The 23,699-nt window shown below is 43.4% G+C and overlaps 2 protein-coding genes across 8 annotated transcripts in view; one reads left to right on the top strand and one right to left on the bottom strand.

Annotated features, from left to right (window-relative positions):
- The window catches only part of wdr17 (WD repeat domain 17), a 155,503-nt gene that overhangs the window by 116,235 nt on the left and 15,569 nt on the right, over positions 1-23,699 (top strand). For all 7 annotated transcript variants that reach the window (XM_063049472.1, XM_063049469.1, XM_063049468.1 and 4 more), the window contains 4 exons: positions 1,306-1,447; positions 5,317-5,419; positions 9,815-9,916; positions 15,281-15,379. In XM_063049472.1, coding sequence (XP_062905542.1) covers positions 1,306-1,447; positions 5,317-5,419; positions 9,815-9,916; positions 15,281-15,379 — 446 coding nt within the window. The remainder of the gene's footprint in view (positions 1-1,305; positions 1,448-5,316; positions 5,420-9,814; positions 9,917-15,280; positions 15,380-23,699) is intronic.
- Positions 15,543-23,699, bottom strand: part of spata4 (spermatogenesis associated 4) — a 56,852-nt gene continuing 48,695 nt past the window's right edge. The window contains exon 9 of the mRNA XM_063049474.1: positions 15,543-15,567. The gene's annotated coding sequence lies outside the window, so the exon portion shown is untranslated. The remainder of the gene's footprint in view (positions 15,568-23,699) is intronic.

The following is a 23,699-nucleotide window of genomic DNA, read 5'->3' as shown; positions in this document are numbered from 1 at the left end:
TCCAAAGGTTACTATGTAATTTCTTTAACCAATTATGGTAGGACCAGTCCTCTCCAGGAGCAGGCATGAAAAGGAAAAATCATGCAAAGACACAAGCAAGTCAAGCAGCAAATGTGGAAGGAGAATCATGTCTAGCATTTTGGGGTGCAGCCCACTCGTCAGAACAAATAAGGAGAAAACAAGTTTGATTCAATTCCAGAGAATTTGGAGAAGGGATGCATAGGATAACTGTGCAGATAATAGAGCTGTTCGATTCTGATTTCTGGTGCTGTCTGTGTGTAGTCTCCCAGTGTCTGCATGGGTTTCCTCTGGGTACTTTAGTTTCCCCCTACACACTGAAGGCACATGGGTTGGTTGGTTACATGTATTGGTAGTAGTTGTCCATCATGTCTAATGATGATAGGAGATCTGTGCAGGAGAGTTTTTAAAGTGGAAAAGCCATTGCACTGGGGGCAATTCCCCTCTCTCAGCCTCAGCTGTCTGGCTCTGGTAATACGAACAAGAATCCCAAACTGGGATCTTCTTTGGTTGCAGTGGATGACCATGATGTGTGCTGTGCCTTGTCATGCCCTTCACTCTGTACAGAGCTTTGCAGAACCGCCTGCCTGGCTGTTGGATCTCCCTGTCTCAGTGGGGTAGGAGGCCGCCTGTCTCATGCAAACAGCTACTTGGAGGCACAGGTGAGAGCTGAGCATCCAGTGGGGACCAAAGGCAAGCAAACTTCCCCAGAATGGATATGACAAGCCTCTTCACCAGAGGTGCCACCTCTCCCTGGACGCCCCATACAACCAGGTTGATTATGTGGTGACTGTAAATTGCCCCGAGTGTGTGGGTGAGTGGGTGAATCTTGAGGAAGAGAATGTGGAAAGGAAAACTGGGATTAGTGTAAATAGCAACCCCCGAGTGAGATTGTGGCAAAGGAGTATGGCTGAATGATCCTGAAGAGGACAGCCCTGCGAACAAAATGTCAACATTGATTGGAAGGAGAATGAAATGTTGGTAGAAGAATTTGACGTGATGTATCAGTGACTACCATTGGTGAGAATCTGTTTTGATCCAGCTCAGGCAGCATTACCTGGGGTAAAATTCAACCTGTTGTAAATATGTGACAGAGTGCCATTCAGCTTCAGTGGGATCAAATTTCAGAAACGGAGTTCAATATGAATTTATAACTCATGTAGCACAGAAGACTGAGGGAAAATACCAACCCACTCTCCCCCAAGTCTCTGAAGTGCAGCCCTGTTTAATAATGTGTGTTGTTTCTGACCCCTACAATTCATGCATTTTGTAAAAATCCCTTTTCAGTGTCACCTGCCAACCACAGAGGAATGTTTGCGATTTGCAGAAATGTATCACAGTGAAGGGGAGATATTCCAAGCTGTAAAATATTATTTATTGAGCCCTGTGCCAGAGAAAGCACTTCCTATTGGACTTCTCTATGTTAAAGGTACTTATCTTGTTAATTGTTCTGCTTCGTGGATGTCTTACAATGTTTTGTGGATTAAAATAATGTGCAGTATTGTGTTTTTTGTCTAATTAGGACAAAGTCATTTTTGTTTTAACTTTTCCCTAGGTTACAGGCCATTGATAAACCATATTAATTGTGCTGTTCTCATTCCTCTGAGTATATGATGGATTGTCTCATACTTATAATTATCTGGACTGCCAGAACAAACAGTGATAAACACAAGGCGTCAATTATTTAGTCATAGACTCAGACTGTAAAGAAACAAGACTGCTGTCTCAAAGACTCCATGTTGAAGGGAAGGAGGGGATGAATTAGGACTGCAGCGAATAACAGTTTAATTTTCCTGGATCTAAGTACCTAGTTAGGACCAGAGGGAACTTTAGAGCAGAGATGAGGAGGCATCCCTTGAGCCAGAGAGAGGTGAACCTGTGATCCCATCATTCATCATCAGAGACCCCCAACACAGAGGTCATGCACTTTTCTCACTGCTATCATCAGGAAGAAGGTACAAGAGCCTCAGTACCCACACCTCCAGGTCCAGGAACAGTTACTACCCCTCAACCATCAGGCTCTTGAACCAAAGGGAAATACCTCATTCAATGTCATTTGCTCCTTCATTGAAATGTTTCCACAACCTATGGGCTCGCTTTCTAGGACACTTCATCTCATGTTCTTGATACTTAATGCTAGTTTATATGTTATAGTTATTTCTTTCTTTTCGTATTTACACAGTTTGTTGTCTCCAGCACACTCGTTGAATGCCCAAGTTAGTGCAGTCTTTCGTTGATTCAATTATAGTTATTATTCTATCATGGATTTATTGAGTATGCCTGCATGAAACTGAATCTCAGGGTTGTATATGGTAACATATATATACTTTGATGGTCAATTTCCTTTGAATTCATTGCCACAGACAGACACGGGGTTTGATAGGTTCTTGATTGGTAAGGACATCAAAGGTTATGTGGAGAAAGCAGGAGAATGGAGTTGAGAGGGGTAATAAGTCAGCCATGATGGATTGGTGGTACAGACTTAATGGGCTGAATAGCCTGATTCTATCCTATGTCTTGTGCTTTATCAATAGTAAACCCATTCACCTGCACTTGTCAATAGCCTTCTATGCCTTGGTGACTGGTGCTCAACTGGAGGCAGGTATTCCCATAAATACCTGCCTCCAACACACATTCAAGCAGTGGGAAGAATCACAGGTCCCACATCATCCTACCTTGGTTGCCAACCCTTCATCTTTGCTGAGTTAAGATCCTGAAACTCAAACACATATGATGCCCCGGTTTGAAAATGATGCCTGCCATCACCTCTCAAGGGCAGTTAGGGACAGGTAGGAAATGCTCACCTTACCATTGATGTTCATGTCGTGTGAAGGAATTAATAAAATAAAGTTGGTCTAGGTAAGGAAGGGAAGGTAGTTACCTTCCACAGTGGGAAGCATATGTCATTACTATCTGAGTGTTAGCCCAGAATTCCGGGCAAAACATTCCACATGGCCAATGGAAATAAGAATACGGTGGTATGTTAGCACATGGCACCGTGTTCCTATCCACGGCATGTAGCATCGCAATCGCATTACAGCAGCGGTCCCCAACCACCGGCCCGCAGATTGGTACCGGGTCGCAAAGCATGTGCTACCGGTCCGCGTGGAAACGATATGAGTCAGCTGCACCTTTCCTCATTCCCTGTCACGCACTGTTGAATTTGAACATAGGGTTGCCAACTGTCCCGTATTTGCCGGGACATCCCGTACATCAGGCTAAATTGGTTTGTCCCATATGGGACCGCCCTTGTCCTGTATTTCCCCTGCTAAGGTAGTGGGTTCCTATGAAACCTTTCGTGCCGAAATGGCGTAAAGCGAAGAAACAATTACCATTAATTTATATGGGAAAAATTTTTGACCGTTCCCAGACCCAAGAAATAGCCTACCAAATCATACCAAATAATACATAAAACCAAAAATAACACTAACAGCAGTAAAAGCAGGAATGATATGATAAATACACAGCCTATATAAAGAAGAAATAATGTATGTACAGTATAGTCGAGAAGATTAAGTCAAAAACGATTGTGGACAAAAATCGGCACGTACACGCATTCGCACGTCACATATGCGCACACATGTGCCTGCGCAAGGCTTCATGGTCATGGTAGTCTTTCCTGGGGTAAATACAAGAGTCCCGGGATTTGGCTGCTACTTTTGTCCCTTATTTGGGAGTGAGAAAGTTGGCAACCCTGACTGTAAAAGACATGTTGAGGTGAGTTTCACCCTACATGAACAACTCCGCCCCCCCCACCCTGGTCGGCTGGTCCGCAGGAATATTGTCAATATTAAACCGGGGTCTGCAGTGCAAAAAAGGTTGGGGACCCCTGCTTAACAGCACCAGTGATCACTGGTCGGCATTCGATTCCCACCGCTGTCTGTGAGGAAGTTGTACCTTCTCCCCATGACTGCATGAGTTTCTTCCGGATGCTCTGGTTTCTACCCACATTCCAAAGACATTAGGGTTATGTTCGTGAGTTGTGGGTGTGCTATGTTGCCCCTGGAAGTATGACGACACTCGGGGGCCTCCCCCAGCACAATTCTCAGACTGTATTGGTCATTGACGCAAAGCGATACATCTCGCTGTACTCTACGTGTGAAATCTAAAGCTAATAAAGCAAGTCTGTCCTGTAAGGAGTTTGCATGTTCTCCCTGTGATACCATTGGTTTCCCCCTCAGGGCTCCGGTCTCTTTCCACTGTCCAAGATGTGCTGGTTGGTGGATAAATTGCTTCTAGGTAATTTGAATAGCCAGTGAGACAAGGTGGCATCATTGAACACTTAAAAGAGAATAGGTTACAGAGAAATAAGTGAGGGAATGGGATTACACCGGGAGCTGCATTGATCCAAAGAGCTATATGACATAAGAAAGTACAGTAAATCTATACAGTATTATTTGAGAAATAAATAACATTAATATAAAATGTGATATGAATAATAGACTTGCTGTCATCACTGGTATACTCCAGTGAATTCAGAATCAGGTTTATTATCACTGACATATTATATGTCATAAAATTTGATGTGTTGTGGTAGCAGTGCATTGTAAGACATTAAAATGACTGTAAGTAAGATAGATAGTAAGAGAATGTGTGAGAGACAGAGGAGAAAAGGAATAGCTTGGCTGTGTTCATGGACTATTCAGAAATCCAGTAGTGGATGGACCACCCAGTTCCTTTCCTTCATTCATTTTTGTTGTCCAGGATATCGTGTTGGAGGGTAGTAAAATAGCATTAGAACAATGCAGCCTGCACTATTCAAAGGGTGGATCCATTGAGGTTAGACACTGTTTTTCTCAATTCACCACTCCCTGCTTGCCAATCCTACACCATTTCAAAACGCACCAGCACCCTGGACCTCCTGCCAATACAATCCTGCCACTATCCTGGCAAGGAAAGAACTTGAGAAAGTATTTAGGAAAAGATTTGCTAGAAGATTCTTTGGCAACCCTCTAAGACAAATGATATCAGTCTAACAGTCATCTGTACCAAGTGTTTCCGCCTGGAACCTTTAATCGGAGTTCCCAACCTGAGGATCACAAACCCCTTGGTTAATGGTAGGGGTCCATGGCATTAAAAAATGGTTGGGTAACCCCCTGTTCTAGCTGAAGCTCTCTCCAATTTGAAGGAACATCTCCATTGTATCCAATCCACTTCTGCTACGATAACAAAGTACATATTTACGATTCTGGTGTGCAGCTTAATTCAGAACTTGTTTGAGAGTTTTATCAGCGTTCCTCCACGATGAGCAAAGCTGGTCCAACCTCTGAACTGACTGTGATTCTTCCAACCCTACAGAACAGCTCAGCAGTCCGGACTGGACCCTGGACTCTGTCCATCAAATCTTAGATCTCCTCAGCTACATCCGCACGGACCGGCTGATGCTGCACAAGTGTAGTGAGTAAGTTAGAATGCAAATGCTGCTATAATATGAACTGACCAGCACAAAGATCTGCTGTGCTCTTTAATACACTTGTCTGAAACATCAGCAATAAAGTAACAGAGTAACACATACAAAACACTGGACAAACTCAGAAGGTCAGGCAGCATCTCTGAAGTGGAATAAACAGTCAATGTTTTAGGCTAAGACCCTTCATCCTAACTGTTTACTCCTCCTCACAGATGCTGCCTGACCTGCTGAGTTCCTCCAGCATATACTCTGAATTTGCAACGTCTGCAGAATGTGGGTTTTGAGTTTACGAGAGCAACGTAGTATATGGAATCGATATTTTTTTTAATTTGGTGATATGCTGTGGATGTCACTGAAAAGAACAGTATTTACTGCCACCTCAAACAGCTCTGGTGGTGAGCTATCTTGTTGAACTGCTGAGGGCCATCCTGGTGGAGACGTGCTTACTGTGCCTTCAGGAAAGGAGTTAAAGTGTCAAAGGGTAAAACATCAAAAAAGCAGGCCCTTCAGCCGAACTTATCCATGCCCATCTAAGCTAGTCCTATTTCCCTAAGACTAAAACATTTCCCTACATTTGGCCCATATACTTCTAAACCTATCAAATCCATATATCTGTTCGTGTGTGCTTTAAATATTGTTAGTGTACCCCCTTCAACCACGTTCCCTGGCAGTTTATTCCATATACGCACCACCTTCTGCATCCGTTGCCCCTTCAGGTTCCTTTTAAATCTTACCCCCCACCCCCACCCCTCACTGTAAGCCTATGCCCTCTAGTTTTTGATTCTCTTTCCCCGGGGTGTGCTCGCACTGTCTCTGCCCCCTCATGATTTTATACAACTGTGTAGTTTTGGCAGACAGTAAAATGTCATGGTGTATGAGGTAGCATATTACTGGCTAACAGGACACAGAACAGGCATGTGCGAGACAGCCTCTGGTCAGCACGATGAAATGTGTGCTGTGTCTCAGAGTTTAGAGTCAGAATCATATTTAATATCACTGACCTATATCATGAAATTTGTTTTACGGTAGCATTACAGTGTAATACATTAAAAATACTCTATTTAAGAAAAATATATAAAGAAAATAAATATGTAGTTCAAGAAGAGCAGAAATAGTGAGGTAGTATTCATGGGTTGATTCCTTGTCCATTCAGAAATCTGTTAGTGAAGAGGTAGAGGCTGTTCCTAAAATGTCGAATGTGTGTCTTCAGGCCCTTGTTCCTCCTCCCTAATGGTAGTAATAAGAAGAGATCACATCTTCGCTGATGGGTGTCCAAGTGATGGATGCTCCCTTTTTAAGGCATTACCTTTTGAAGGTTGTGTTGGGCACGTGGCCAAGTGGTTAAGGCGTTCGTCTAGTGATCTGAAGGTCGCTAGTTCGAGCCTCAGCTGTGGTAGCATATTTGTGTCCTTGAGCAAGGCACTTAATCACACATTGCTCTGGTGTCTATGCGAGGAGTGGCGCCCCACACAGACTTCCAATCTGCGCCTTGTAAAGCATGAAAATGCCCGACGCAGGCCTCTCATGGTCTGAGTCGACGTTCCCTCCCCCCTTTGAAGGTGTACTTGATGCATGGCCGGCTAATAACCATGATAGAGCTGTCTGAGTTTGCAACCCGCTACAGCTTTTTCTGACACTATGCAGTGGCCCGTCCATACCAAACAGAGATGTGACCAGTTGGAATGCTCTCCACAATGCATGTTTAGAATCTTACTGGAGCCTTTGGTGACCTACTCAAATCTCCTTAAACTCCTACATCTACATTTTCATCCAGGTCATTTATATACATCACACACGGCAGAGGTCCCAGCACAGATCCCTGCAGAACTCCACTAATTACAGAACTCCAGCTAGAATAAGCCTTTGAACTATAAGATTTGGTTAGATTCAGAAAAAGGCCAGCAATATCATGAAGGATCCCACCCACCCTGCTCATGGACTGTTTGTCCCACTCCCATCAGGGAGGAGGAGTGTAGCATTCACACCAGGACCCCCAGACACAAAAATAGTTACCTTCCCCAAGCACATCGACCCATTAACCCACCTTCACCGCTACTTTTAGCATTTCATATCAGTCAAATTAAGTACAGACACTCATGTGCCTAGCACCACTTTATGTACATACAATCAATCGATATATAGCGTATAATCAGTACGTACAATCAATTGATGTACAATATATAAGCTACCTTATATTCATTGTGTATTTTTATTATTGTGCTCTTTATTTCATTGTGTGTTTTGTGCTGCACTGAATCTGAAATAACAATTATTTCATTCTCCTTTACATTTGTGTTCTGGAAATGACATTACATGATTTTAAATTAGAGGAGAGGCTATACTTGTCTAGTATTGGGAAATAAATCTGGTCAGGTGTCAGATCTCTCAGTGGGAGATTAATCTTGGAGGTAGTGATCACAACTCTATCTCCTTTACCATTGCGTCGGAGAGGGATAGGAACAGACAACTTGGGAAAACATTTAACTGGAGTAGGGGGAACATTGATACTATTAGGCAGGAACTTGGGAACAAAAATTGGAAGCAGATGTCCTCAGAGAAATGCATGGCAGAAATGTGGCAAAATTTCAGGGAACATTTGCATGGTGTTCTGTATGGGTATGTTTTATTGAGGCAGGGAAAGGATGGTAGGATGAAAGAACCGTGGGGTACAAAGGATATGAAAAATCTAGTTATGAAGAAAAGAAAAGCTTATGAAAGGTTCAAAAAACTAGGTACTGATAGAGCTCTAGAAAATTACATGGTTGTCAATAAGGCATTTGATAAGATTCCCCGTGCGAGGTTCATTCAGAAAGTAAAGAAACATGGGATCCAAGGAGACCTTGCTTTGTGGGTCCAACATTGGCTTGCCCACAGAAGGCAAAGAACATAACATAAGAACATAAGAAGTAGGAGCAGGAGTAGGCCATCTGGCCCATCGAGCCTGTTCCACCATTCAATAAGATCTGGCCATGGAATCATCTCCACCTACCTGCCTTTTTCCCATAACATTTAATTCCCCTACGATGCAAAAATTTATTTAACTTTGACTTAAACATATTTACTGATGTAGCCTCAACGGCTTCATTGGGCAGAGAATTCCACAAATTCACCACTCTCTGGGAAAAACAGTTCTTCTTCATCTCTGTCCTAAATCTACTCCCCCAAATCTTGTGGCTATGTCCAACCAAAGGGTGGTTGTAGATAGTGTATATTCTGCATTGAGGTAGGTGACCAGTCGTGTTCTGGGACCCCTCTTCTTAGTGACTTTTATAAATGATCTGGATTAAGAAGTAGAATGGTGGGTTAGTAAGTTTGCTGATGACACAAAGGTTGGTGGTGTTGTCGATAGTCTGGACGGTTGTCAGAGGTTATAGCGGGACATCGCTAGGATGCAGAATTGGGCTGAGAAGTGGCAGATGGAGTTCAACCCAGTTAACTGTTAAGTGATTCATTTTGGTAGGCCAAATTTGAACACACAATATAGTATTAAAGGTAAGACTCTTGGCAGTGTGGAGGATCAGATAGATCTTGGGGTACGTATCCATAGGATATTCAAAGCTGCCGTGCCGGTTGACAGTGTTGTTAAGAAGGCATGTGGTGCATTGGCATTCCTCAACCATGGGATTGAATTCAAGAGCCGTGAGGTAATGTTATGGCTATGTAAGACCTACTTGGAGTACTGTGTTCAGTTCTGGGCACCTCACTACCAGAAGGATGTGGAAACTATAGAAAGCGTGCAGAAGAGATCTACAAGGATGTTGCATGGATTGGAGATTGTGCCTTATAAGAATAGGTTATGTGAACTTGGCCTTTTCTCCCTGGAGTGACAGAAGATGAGACGTGACCTGATAGAGGTGTGTAAGATGATGAGTGGTATTGATTGTGTGGATCACCAGAGGTTTTTCCCCCAGGGCTGAAATGGCTAACGCAAGAAGAAATAGTTTTAAGTTGCTTGGAAGTAGGTACAGAGAGGATGCCAGGTCTAAGTTTTTCACACAGAGAATGGTGGGTGCGTGGAATGCACTCCCAGCGACGGTTTGTAGAGGCTGATACAATAGGGCATTTTAAGAGACTCTTAGATAGGTACACGGAGCTTAGGAAAATAGAGGGCTATGCGGTACGGTAATTCTAGGGAGTTTCTAGAGTAGGTTACATGGTCGGCACAATATTGTGGGCTGAAGGCCTTGTAATGTGCTGTAGATTTCAATATTCTATGTTTGATGAATTGAATCACCCTTTTCTTACTCTAGTAGATTGTATAACATATTTAGATCAATCAAATATGCAATAAGCTTCTCTGTAGTAAACATCTTAATTAAAAAATTAGGATAATACCTAATTTTAATGCATGCTATACAGTAACTGTGAATTCTGTGTGTTTTTCAGGGCTCGAAATGAACTGCTTATATTCTGTGGCCACATTGCCGCACTGCTGGCTATTCGAAGGCAATACAACAGTATTGTGCCTGCACTTTATGAGTACACCAGGTGAGGGCAGTATAAACTGAAGCTTTCTTGCAAAGCGTCAGCAGTAATTGAAAAATATGGACAATCCCTTGTTGTAGCTGTTCACGTAACGGAAATTTGCCCTTGCAGAATTCTTAAATCATGACTCTGCAGTTTGAGATATGGAAAAAATTGGTTCTCATGGAATTCCTGTGTTGTGGGGAAAAAAAGCGACACAAATTTCCATTTCAACTTGTGCATAAAGATGCAGATTACATGGCTTTGCCTCACAGAGTATTGTGGTACAGTCCAGTTTCTAGGAATGCAACCTTCTCTGCAGCACAGGGGTGACCTGTACTGCAGATGCCGGAGATCTGAAAATGTTAGAAATACTCAGCAGGTCAGGCAGCGTCTGTGGTGATCAGAACAAAGTTAATATTTTATGATGATGACCTTTGTCTAAGTTCCAGTATTTAGAAAATTAACATGAGTGATACAGAAACATACATAGAAGGTGATATATTATGACTAAACCATTTAAAATTGAAGATGTATTGCAGCTCTCCTTCAGTTTACCCACTGCTGCCATCTGGGGGGTGGGGTGGGGAATGAGTGAGGGAGCCTCAGGACTCTCACCACCAGGTTCAGGAACAGTTGTTAGCCCTTGGCTATCAGGCTATTGAGCCAGGGAGGGAGGTGAATGACTTCACTCAGCTTCACCGTCCCCATCATTGAAATGTTCCCATGTTCTGTGGACTCACTTTCAAGGACCCTTCATCTCATCTTCATGTCAATGTTGGTTGCTTATTTATTTATTATCATTATTATATCTTCCTCATTGTATTTGCAGTTTGTTGTCTTTTACACACTGATTGAATGTCCAGTTTGGTGCAGTCTTTCATTGATTCTATGATGGTCATTTTCCTATGATAGATTGATTGAGTATGCCCACAAGAAAATGAATCTCAGGGTTGCATATGGTGGCGTAGATGTACCTTGATAGATAAACTCTGAACTTTGGTGTGTTCCTGGAAAATATTAACTGAAACTATATAATTCAAAATGACTGGCAAAAGTTGTTGTGGCTATATTGGTAAGGGTATTCCTGTGGGCAGAGAGTGGCATAATATTGGTTATGGTTATAAGTAGATTTATAAATCAGAGCCATGACCCTGAAAGAGCCAATAGTACCAGAATAAAAATTCATAATCTGAATGTTCATTGATTTTAAGGGATGGCTTAGATACTTTTTAAATGTCATTGTGTCTGCCAACATCTCAGGCAGTGCATTCCAGATTCCAACCACCCTCGAGGTAAAAATAAATCTCCACTGATCCCCACTAAAGCTCTTACTCCTTATCTATAGGTTTAGGTATCTCTACTATGGGGGAAAGTTCCCTATTATTTACTGTCTCTGTGTCCTTCATAAATTTGTATACCTCCAACAAGTGTCCCACCCCTAACCCTCCTCTGTATGATAGCCATAAATTAAACAGATTGCCCCAAAGCTCCTCTGTTTTAGTAACCAGTGAAGGAAATCTTTTATCTTTATTCCTTACTTGGCCTGGTCTATAGTAGAGTAGAGCTACTAGGACTTGATGTTTCAATCCCTATGGTAAGTCGACACTCTCAATGTTGGCAGTGGGTTTGGAGTGGTGACAAGGAGGGAGGGTAGGTACATCATCGGGGTCATCAGGTGGGCACCCTTCTTCTTTGATGTTTTGTTGATAAGCCCACAACGTCTCCAGAGGGCTCAACGGTGCTACCTGGCGTCCCAGATACACCCCACTCAGTTCCATACCCTCCTGACATCATCTTGCAGCCCAGTTGTTGTCTTTCCTTTTAATCCAAATCCAATTGCTGCTTTCTTCTGCTGCGTTTGACAAGGACTTGATTGCTTGTTGGAGGGAGTGACCCCTCACCCCCATCTTTTTCAATAGACTGGTCGTAGATGTAGCAACGAATCCCCTGCATCCCACTTCTACAGGGAAAACCTTGGTACACATTAAAGTAGATGTCTGATAAAATATCGGGGAATTACTGTGAACAACTAAAGCCTGCAGCTTCATCCAGTAACATCCAGTAATAAAGCTGGTAACATCATGAAGGATCCCACACAACCTGCTCATGGAGTCTTAGTCTCACTCCCTTCATGGAATAGGTTACGTAGCATCCACAGCAGGACCACCAGACGCAAAAGCAGTTACTTTCCCCAGGCAGTAAGGCTGATCAACACCTCCACCCACTAACTTCGTCCCTTATTTATTATTTCCCATCAGACACCTTATAAACATTCTGGAGTCACTTTATGGACAGTCAATCAATCTATGTATATAAACCATCTTATATATTTATATCTATTGGATGTTTTATGATTATTGAGTTCTTTATCCTTTGTGGGTTTTTTGGTGCTGCATCAAATCAGGAATAAGAATTCTTTTGTTCTCCGTACATTTGTGTACAATAAATTACTTTAAACAATTTTGAATCTTGAATCTGGTCTTGAAGAGCTGAACAAAGTTAATATTTCATGATGATGACTTTATTCTAAGTTCCAGTATTTTAGAAAATTAACAAGGGTGATATAGAAAATCTAGTCAATGGAAAGACAAAGCTTTCAGCAGCTTAGTCGGCAGAGGAGATCTGAATCACTGAGCTCCACGTTCAACCATACTGAGCCAAAAATCTGAAGTTACTCAACATTTCATAGAATAAGTGCAAAAACTGTCCAATACTTTGTCAAATTCCATTTTTGTTTTGAAAATTCAGCCATTCTAAGAAGGATACAAAATCAACAAGGGAAAGAGCTGTTGTAGTTTTATTTTACGAAACCATAGCTGTAAAAGTTGATAACAGAAATGTGATTTACATTATAAATTAAGAAATAGGAGCATAAGCCCTTGAATCTTGGAGGCACATGATAAAATAGACCCTAGTGCACATGGTTTCCTCAGGGGAATATCTTGCCAGACAAATCTGTTGAAATTCTTTGAAGAAATAACCAGCAGGATAGACATTGGTTGATGTTGTGTACTTGGATTTTCAGAAGGCCTTTAACAAGGCACCACACACGAGGCTGCTTAAAAAGTTACGAGCCCAGGATATCACAGTACAGATCCCAGCATGGATAAAGCAGTGGCTGATTGCCAGGAGGCAAGGAGTGGGAATAAAGTGAGCCTTTTCTGGCTGACTGCCAGTGACTTGTGGTGTTCCACAGAGGTCTGTGTTGGGTCTGATTCTTTTAAGTTCTAGGTCAATGATTTGGATGATAGAATTGATGGCTTTGTTGCAAAGTTTGCAGACAATATGAAGATAGGTAGAGAGGCAGGTAGTTTTGAGTAAGTAGTGAGGCTACAGAAGGTCTTAGACAGATTAGGAGAATAGGCAAAGAAATGGCAGATAGAATACAGCGTCAGGAAGCGTATGGCCATGTACTTTCTTAGAAGAAATGAAAGGGTTGACTATTTTCTAAATGGAGAGAAAATACAAAAAGCTGAGGTGCAAAGGGACTTGGGAGTCCTTGTGCAAGATTCCATAAAGGTTAATTTCCCAGTTGAGTCCGTTGTGAGGAAGGCAAATGCAATGTTAGCATTGAGTTCAAGAGGGCTAGAATATAAAAGCAAAGGTATAATGTTGAGACTTTATAAAGCACTGGTGAGGCCTCACTTGGTGTATTGTGAGCAGTTTTGGATCACTTAACTCAGAAAGGATGTGCTGAAACTGAAGAGGGTTCAAATGAGGTAAACAAAAATGATTCCAGGATTGAATGGCTTGTCATGTGAAGAATGTTTGATGCTCTGAGCCCATATTCACTGGGATTCAGAAGAATGAGGGGTGACCTCATTGAAACCTATCGAATGGTAAAAGGCCTTGACAGAGTGGATGTGGAGAGAATATTTCCTATAGTGGGAGAGTCTAAGACCAGAGGACACAGCCTTAGAATAGAGGGGCATTCTTTTAGAACAGAGATGTGGAGGAATTTCTTTAGCCAGAGAGTAGTGAATCTATGGAATTCTGTGCCAAAGGGAGCTGTTGAGGCCAAGTCTTTCTGTATATTTAAGGCAGAGGTTATTAGATTTTTGATCACCCAGGGGATGAAGGGATATGGGGAGAAGACAGGTGATTGAGGCTGAGAGGAAAATTGGATGAAATGAAGGAGCAGACTTGATGGGCCAAATAGCCTAATTCTGCTTCTTTATCTTATGGTTTTTATGACCCTATGGCATCTTGGTATGCTGAGCAACACACACAAAAGTTGCTGATGAACGCAGCAGGCCAGGCAGCATCTATTGGAAGAGGTACAGTCGACGTTTCAGGCTGAGACCCTTCGTCAGGACATTCACCAGTACTGACAAAGGGTCTCGGCCCGAAACGTCGACTGTACCTCTTCCAGTAGATGCTGCCTGGCCTGTTGCATTCACCAGCAACTTTTATGTGTGTTGCTTGAAATTCCAGCATCTGCAGATTTCCTCGTGTTTGGTATGCTAAGGTTGCTTCTGTGCTCAATGTCTATATTCCTCCCAATCACCAACACCCAGGTTCAAATTATGTCAATTAATATAACACTGATTTCTGTCTTGAATATGTTCAGTGGTCAACATCCCTCTGGAGTAGTGAATTCTAATTCCTGTTTCAACATGTCAGTCCATGACCTCCTCTTTCGCCATGATAAGGCCCCTCTCAGGGTGGAGGATCAACAACTCATATTCTTTCTAGGTAGCTTCTAACCTGATGCTATGAACATCTATTTCTCCTTCTGGTAATTTTTCCCTCCCCCTTCCCTCTTCATCTATTGCTCACCCTGGCCTCTTACTACTTCTTCTCACCTGCCTTTCGCTTCTCCCTGGTGCCCTTCCTTCTTCCCTTTCCCTCATGTTCCACTCTTTTCTCCTATTAGATTCCTTCTTTTCCATCCCTTTACCTTTCCCACCCATCTGCTTCACCCATCACCTTCCAGCTAGCCCTTCTTCCCCTCCTCCCACCTTTTTACTCTGTCGTCTTCCCCCTTCCTTTCAAATCCTCAAGAAGGGTCATGGCCTGAAACGTCAACTGTTTATCATTTCCACAGATGCTGCCTGGCCTGCTGAGTTCCACCAACATTTTGTGTGTGTTGCTGTAGAGAATTCCAGGGTTTTGTTAAAAGCAGCATCCTGACACCAACAGCAGAGCATGCTGGGAAAGCTCAAAGTGGAGAGAGGAAGCAGAATTGTTATTTCAGGTCGATGGACTTTCATCAGAATGCTGCATTTAGTTTATATTTGTTTATCGGTCACTCAATGCTTTTAACACTTTCCCAAATTAGGCCACACAGTTGGAGTCAGAAACAGAACTCTCCAATATTTCACTCTCTTCAGCTCGCAGCTTTCAGTGCTCTTGATTTTCATTGGCCCATCCTCTTTATTGCAGCCAACTCTTGAAGCGTAGAGAGGTGACCGTCCCGACCAAGATCGAGGACTTATCAGCAGAGTTAGACGGCTGGAGAGCCTGCACGCAGTCAAGCAGCAAGTAAGTCCATCGTTTCTTAGCTAATCTTAGCCTCTGAATCAATAGTCCTTGTTTAACCATACAGGATTGTGAGATTCTTTATGCTCAATGAAACGTTACTTCAGAGCTGCTCTATGTTAATGTCAATAGACTGTTTAAAACATTCTATTTCTCCTAATGGATGCCGAGTTTCTTGGGAGCTGTTGGAGCTGAAATCAGAATCAGAATTATTATCAGTGACTTACATGATGTGAAATGTGTTGCTTTCCAGCAGCAGTACAGTGCAAAATATAAAATAACTATAAATTACAAAGATAAATAGAGCAAAAAACTTAATGAGGTGTGTTCATGGGCTGTTCAGAAACCTGCTGGCAGAGGGGAATTAGCTGTTTCTGAACCATTGAGTGTGAGTCTACGGGCTCCCTGCACCTCTTCGCCAATGGTAGTAATGGGAAGGGTTCATGCCCTGGATGGTGAGGGTATTCCATCATGCTTCTGACATTTTACCCTGATGGGAATGCTTTTGTGTGGTAGATGGTGAGTAATTCATTTCAGGATACCCAGCCTCTCACATGTTCTTGTAACTTTGTCATTTTTGTGTCTAGTGCCGTTGATTTTCTGGTCAGGAGTGACCCCTGCTGATATTATTGATGATGAATAATGTAATTGAATGTCAAGGGTAGTTGGTTAGATTCTCTTTTTAGTCCCAAGCTGTGTTGGGATTTGAAATTCAGTACTAAGAGTCATAGAGTCAAGCCATCATAAGAACATAAGAAATAGGAGCCGGAGGAGGCCATCTGGCCCATCGAGCCTGCCCCACCATTCAATAAGATCATGGCTGATCTGTCCGTTGTTGTTCGTCCATCATTGGCATTGATGAGGACCTCGACACCATTATGATGATGTCGAGACTAGTGTGTGATTTGGATTTAAGTGAGGGAGAGTTGCGCAGCGTCAGCCTCACTCTCTCTTCCCAATTCCCATCTGGATCCAGTGGCAAGACAGAGTCTAGCCGGCTGGAGATGGGACTAGGCGCAGTGGATGACCAGGACATCTTCTGTGTCTTGTCCTGCTCTACACGTTCCACGACACTTGCAGAGACCGCCGCCTTAACCGTTGGACCTTCCATTGGTCTCGTCTGCTCAATTCGCCGGAGTCTGTCTTCACATGCTGGGATAGACAACTCCCTATCTCACCGAGGGTTTGAGACCCGTCGGCTACCCTTACCTGGTTTAGCCGGCTTGTCGAAGCCGTTGCCCGGGGTGTGGCCGCTGTCGCATGCAAACAGCTACGGGGAGCCACAGGTGAGAGCTGAGTGCCAGGTGGGGACCAAAGGTGGACTAACCGCCCTGAAAAGGACGCGACATGTTCCCCCACCAGAGGTGCTACCCCTCCCTGACACCCCATACACCCTATGTGACCGTAAACTCAGCTCCACCTACCTGCCTTTTCCCCAAAACCCTGAATTCCCTTACTATGTAAAAACCTATCTAACTGTTTCTTAGATATATTTAGTGAGGAAGCCTCAACTGCCTCCCTGGGCGGAGAATTCCACAGATTCACCACTCTCTTGGAAAAACAGTTTCTCCTCATCTCCGTCCTAAATCTTCTCCACTGAATCTTGAGGCAATGTCCCCTAGATCTAGTCTCACCTACCAATGGAAACAACTTTCCTACTTCTATCTTATCTATCCCTTTCAAAATTTTGCATGTTTCTATAAGATCCCACCTCATTCTTCTGAACTCCAGAGAGTATAGTCCCAGGCGACTCAATCGCTCCTCATAAGTTAACCCCTTCATCCCTGGAATCAACCTGGTGAACCTCCTCTGCACTGCCTCCAAAGCCAGTATATCCTTCCTCAAGTATGGAGACCAGAACTGCACACAGTACTCCAGGTGTGGCCTCACCAGTACCATGTATAGTTGCAGCATGACCTCCCTGCTCTTCAATTCAATCCCTCTAGCAATGAAGGCCAACATTCCGTTTGCCTTCTTAATAACCTATTGTACCTGCAAGCCAACTTTTTGCGATTAATGAACAAGCACTCCCAAGTCCCTCTGCACAACAGCATGCTGTAATCTTTCACCATTTAAGTAATACACTGCTCTTTTATTATTCCTTCCAAAGTGGATGATCTCGCATTTAACAATGTTGTATTCCATCTGCTAGACCTTGGCTCACTCAGTTAACCTACCTATATCCCTCTGCAGACTCTCCACATCCTCTGTACAATTTGCTTTTCCACTCAGTTTAGTGTCATCAGCAAATTTTGCTACGCTACACTCAGTCCCCTCTTCCAAATCATCAATGTAAATGGTAAACAGCTGCGGGCCCAGCACCGACCCCTGCAGCACCCCACTCACCACTGACTGCCAACCAGAGAAACACCCATTTATACCAACTCTCTGCCTTCTATCGGTTAACCAATCCACTATCCATGCCAATACACTTCCTCTGTTTCCATGCATCTGTATCTTATTTATAAGCCTCTTGTGCGGCACCTTATCGAACGCCTTCTGGAAATCCAAGTATACGACATCCACCTGTTCCTCTCTATCCACTGCACTCATTATGTCCTCAAAGAACTCCAGTAAGTTTGTCAGACAGGACCTGCACTTTCTGAATCCATGCTGTGTCTGTCTAATGGAACTACTCCTTTCTAAATGTTTCGATATTTTTTTTAGATTAGATTATGAGAACACTCAGTCCTCTTTTATTGTCAATTAGAAATGCATACATGCCTTAAGAAATGATACAATGTTTCTCCAGAGTGATAGCACAGAAAACAGGACAGACCAAAGGCTAACACTGACAGAACCACACAATTATAACATAGTTACAGCAATGCAAAACAGGTCCCGAGTCCCCAATAGCAGGCGGCAAAAGGGAGAAACTCCCTGCCATAAACCTCCAGGCACCGTCAACTTGCTGATACCTTGGAAGCACCCAACCACAGCCAACACTGACTCCATCCGTCCGAAAACTTCGAGCTTCCGACCAGCCTCTCAGATACAGCCTCCCGAGTGCCATCCTCTGCTGAGCATCTTCGACCTCTCCCTGGCCGCTGAAACACGCAAAGCCGAGGATTTCGGGGCCCTCAGCTCTGGAGATTCCAGTTACCACACAGTAGCAGCGGCAGCGAAGCGGGCATTTCAGAAGTTTTCCAGATGTTCCTCCGTACTCTCACATCCGTCTCCATCAAATCAGAATTGTGCACGGTCCCCTAATATTTCTTCCTTAATGACAGCTTCAAGCATTTTCCCGACTACAGATGTTAAGCTAACTGGCCTGTAGTTGCCCGTCCTTTGCCTACAACCTTTTCAAAAAACTGGCGTGATATTTGCCGTCTTCCAATCCTCCAGGACCTGCCCAGAGTCTAGAGAGTTTAGATAAATGATTACCAACGCGTTGACCATAACCTCCGCCATTTCCTTCAGCACCCTGGGATGCATCCCATCAGGACCAGGGGACCTATCTACCTTCAGGCCCTCTAGTTTGCTCATCACTATCTCTTTAGTGACAGTGATTTTATCGAGGTCCTCACCTCCCATTTCGTCCATAACATCCTTCTTTGGCATATTAGACGTGTCCTCCATCGTGAAGACTGACACAAAATAGTCGTTCAATGCCTCAGCCATTTCCTTATCACCCAATATCAATTTCCCCTTCTCGTCTTCCAAGGGACCTGCGTTGACTTTAGCCACCCAATGCTGCTTTACATATTTAGAAAAACTTTTGCTATCTGATTTTATATTTTGTGCTAATTTACTTTCATACTCTATCTTCCCTTTCCTTATTTCTTGTTTAGTTGTTCTCTGTTGCTTTTAAAGTTTTCCCAATCCTCCAGTCTCCCACTACTCTTTGCAACTTTGTACACATAAGCTTTTAATTCGGTACTATCTTTTATTTCCTTAGTTATCCAAGACTGGCTCACCCACATTTACTGTTCTTACTTTTGACTGGAATATACGTCTGTTGAGCACTGTGAAAAAACTCTTTGAAAGTATTCCACTGTTCCTCAACTGTCCTACCAAATAGCCTGTGGTCCCAACCTACATTAGCCAGCTCCTCCCTCATCTTGTTGTAGTCTCCCTTGTTCAAGCATAATACAAAATGCTGGTGGAACGCAGCAGGCCAAGCAGCATCTATAGGAGGAAGTGCAGTCAACGTTTCGGGTCGAGACCCTTCGTCAGGACTAACGGAAAAAAGAGAAAGTAAGAGATTTGAAAGTGGGAGGGGGAGGGGGAGACCCAAAATGATAGGAGAAGACAGGAGGGGGAGGGATGAAGCTCAGAGCTGGTAAATTGATTGGCAAAAGGAATACAAAGCTGGAGAAGGAGGAGTATCATAGGACGGAAGTCCTTGGAAGAAAGAAAGGGGGAGGGGAACACAAGAGGAAGATGGAGAACAGGCAAGGAGTTATAGTGAGAGGGAAAGAGAGAAAAAAAAATAATAGTAATTAGGGATGGGTTAAGAAGGGGAGGAGGGGCATTAACGGAAGTTAGAGAAATCAATGTTCATGCCATCAGGTTGGAGGATACCCAGACGGAATATAAGGTGTTGTTCCTCCAACCTGAGTGTGGCTTCATCTTGACAGTAGAGGAGGCCATGGATTGACATATCAGAATGGGAATGGGACGTGAAATTAAAATGTGTGGCCACTGGGAGATCCTGCTTCCTTTGGCGGACAGAGCATAGGTGTTCAGCGAAGTGGCCTCCCAGTCTGCGTCAGGTCTCACCAGTATATAGAAGGGAGCACTGGACACAGTATATCACACCAGCAGACTCACAGGTGAAATGTCGCCTCACCTGGAAGAACTGTCTGGGGCTCTAAATGGTGGTGAGGGAGGAAGTGTAAGGGCATGTGTAGCACTTGTTCTGCTTACAAGGATAAGTGCCAGGAGGGAGATCGGTGGGAAGGGTTGGGGGGAAAGAGTGGACAAGGGAGTCACGTAGGGAGCGATCCCTGCGGGAAGCAGAAAGTGGGGCGGAGGGAAAGATGTGCTTAGTCGTGGGATCCCGTTGGAGATGGTGGAAGTTACGGAGAATTATATGTTGGACATGGAGGCTAGTAGGGTGGTAGGTGAGGACAAGAGGAACCCTATCCCTAGTGGGGTGAGAGGAGGATGGGGTGAGAGCAGATGTGCATGAAATGGGAGAGATACGTTTGAAGGCAGAATTGATGGTGGAGGAAGGGAAGCCCCTTTCTTTAAAAAAAGGAAGACATCTCCTTCGTCCTGGAGTGATGGCGGAAGTTACGGAGAATAGAATTATATGTTGGACATGGGATGGCGGAAGTTACGGAGAATTATATGTTGGACACGGATGGCGGAAGTTTTCCAATGGGATCCCATCACCAAGCACATCTTTCCCTCCCCCTGCTTTCTGCAGGGAGTGATCCCTGCATGACTCCCTTGTCCAGTCGTCCCCCCCATCCCTTCCCACCGACCTCCTCCTGGTACTTATCCTTGTAAGCGGAACAAGTGCTACACATGCCCTTACACTTCCTCCCTCACCACCATTCAGGGCCCCAGACAGTCCTTCCAGGTGAGGCGACACTTCACCTGTGAGTCGGCTGGGGTGATATACTGCGTCCGGTGCTCCCGGTGTGGCCTTCTATATATTGGTGAGACCCGACGCAGACTGGGAGACCACTTTGCTGAACACCTACGCTCTGTCCGCCAGAGAAAGCAGGATCTCCCAGTGGCCACTCATTTTAATTCCACGTCCCATTCCCATTCCGATATGTCAATCCATGGCCTCCTCTACTGTCGAGTTGAAGCCACACTCAGGTTGGAGGAACAGCACCTTATATTCCGTCTGGGTAGCCTCCAACCTGATGGCATGAACAATGATTTCTCTAACTTCCGTTAATGCCCCTCCTCCCTTTCTTACCCCATCCCTAATTATTATTATTATTTTTTTCTCTCTTTCCCTCTCACTATAACTCCTTGCCTGTTCTCCATCTTCCTCTGGTGCTCCCCTCCCCCTTTCTCTCTTCCAAGGCCTTCTGTCTTATTGATACTCCCCATTCTCCAGCCTTGTATCCCTTTTGCAAATCAACTTCCCAGCTCTTAGCTTCATTCCTTCCCCTCCTGTCTTCTATCATTTTGGATCTCCCCTTCCCCTCCCACTTTCAAATCTCTTACTATCTCTTTTTTCCGTTAGTCCTGACGAAGGGTCTCGACCCAAAACGTCAACTGTACTTCTTCCTATAGATGCTGCCTGGCCTGCTGCATTCCACCAGCATTTTGTGTGCGTTGCTTGAATTTCCAGCATGTGCAGATTTTCTCATGTTCAAGCATAATACACTAGTTTTAGATTTAACTATTTCATCCTCCATCTGAATGCGAAATTCAGTCATACTGTGATTACTCTTTCCAAGAGGATCCCTGACTACAAGATCGTTAATCTTACCTGTCTCATTGCACAGGACTAGATCTAAGATTGTATTTTCCCCTGTAGGTTCACTAACCTGCTGCTCGAGAAGTCATCACGGATGCATTCTATGAAGTCCCCCTCAAGACTTCCTTGACCAACCTGGTTCACCCAGCCTATGTGGAAGTTAAAATCCCCCATGACAACTGCTGTTCCGTTCTTATAAGCCTCAGTTTTTTCATGGTTAATCACCTCTACCACTGCAATATTTTTATTAGGTGGCCTATAGATAACACCCACTGGTGATTTTTTCCTTTTACTATTCTTAATCTCTACCCAAATGAACTCAACATTCTGCTTCGTAGATCTTATATCGTCTCTCACAATCGCCCTGATCTCATCCCTAATCAAGAGCGCCACTCCACCTCCTCTGTCTTCCTGCCTATCTTTCCGTATTACCTGATACCCTTGGATATTTAATTCCCAGTCATCTCCACCTTGCAACCAGGTTTCTGTAGTGGCCACTAAATCATATGTCTTGGTACTGATCTGTGCCACATGTTCACTAACCTTGTTTCTAATACTACGGGCATTTACATAAAGTGCCCTTACACTCATTGTCCTTTTAGAATCTAGTGACCTATGCGATTTTTACTTATTGTGTGTTTTATTATTATTATTGGGTTCTTTATCTTTTGTGGTTTTGTTTTGTACATCTGATCCAGTGTAAGAAATATTTTGTTTTCCTACGTACACTCAAGGTTTGCAGAACAGCTTCCATCCCTCTGCTCTCAGATTTCTGATCGGACAATGGACACACGAACACTACCTCACTATTTTTTCCCTCTCTTTTGGCATTACTTATGTAATTTATTTTTATATATACTTATTGTCATTTATAGTTTCTATAATGGTGTATTGCACCATACTATTACTGCAAAACAACAAATATCACGACATATGCCAGTGATATTAAACCTGATTCTGATTCTGACTTGTGTACAGGAAACAACATTAAACAGTCTTGAATCTTCGGCCCAACTGGTCCATGCTGACCAAGATCCCCATCCAAGCTAGTCCCATTTGCCCACATTTTTCATATATCCTTCTACACCTTTCCTACCCATGTACCTGTCCAACAATCTTTTAAAAAGTGTTAATATAAATACCTCAACCACTTCCTCTGGTTGCTCATTCTATTTATGAACCACCCTTTGTGTACATAAGTAATCCCTCAAGTTCCTATTAAATTCTTTCCCTCTCAGTTTAAACCCCATGCTGTCTAATGCTGTGAAAAAGACAAGGTTAGGAAATGTGTGCATTCACCCCTGAAGGAGTGACTTGAAAACAAACTAAAACTGCTCAGAGACTGAGTACGGGGGTTGACACTGTATGACACATGTCCAAAATAACGAATTTCCTAATTGATTAAAGTACATTCAATCCTTTGTTACGAAACCAGCAAAGACAAATAATCTTGTAGCAATAAAAAAACTACCAAAACTAAAACTAGCGATATAACAAAATTAACATTCAAATTAGCATAACTAAGTGGTTGAATTAAATTAGCATAATCAGAATTAGCAAAGCTAGTACGTCAACAAAAATATCATTCCCAGCAGCCTCTCACAAAAGTAGAGTCAACTGAACTAACTAAACATGAATACCTAACTATACTCATATTTTTCTACCACGCCACAACCCACGTGACAAATTGTCCATAATAAACACACAACACAAATTACAACACAGAAGATAGATACATGGCTCCTACAACACCGCCTACACTATGTCCTTCATGATTTTCTGCATCTCTATAAGATCACTTCTCAGTCTCTTGTATTCAAGGAAAGTAGTCCTAGCCTCTAAAGCCTCTCCCTCTAACTCACCCCTAATGAGGACAACATCCTTGTAAATCTTTTCTGCACTCTTTCCAGCTTTATAACTTCTTTCCTTTAGCAG

The sequence above is a fragment of the Mobula hypostoma genome, chromosome 5 (assembly GCF_963921235.1).
Source record: "Mobula hypostoma chromosome 5, sMobHyp1.1, whole genome shotgun sequence".
NCBI classification, from domain to species: Eukaryota; Metazoa; Chordata; class Chondrichthyes; order Myliobatiformes; family Myliobatidae; genus Mobula; species Mobula hypostoma.
Note: the sequence above shows the minus strand (reverse complement) of the source record. Positions and strands in the feature narration are given on the sequence as shown.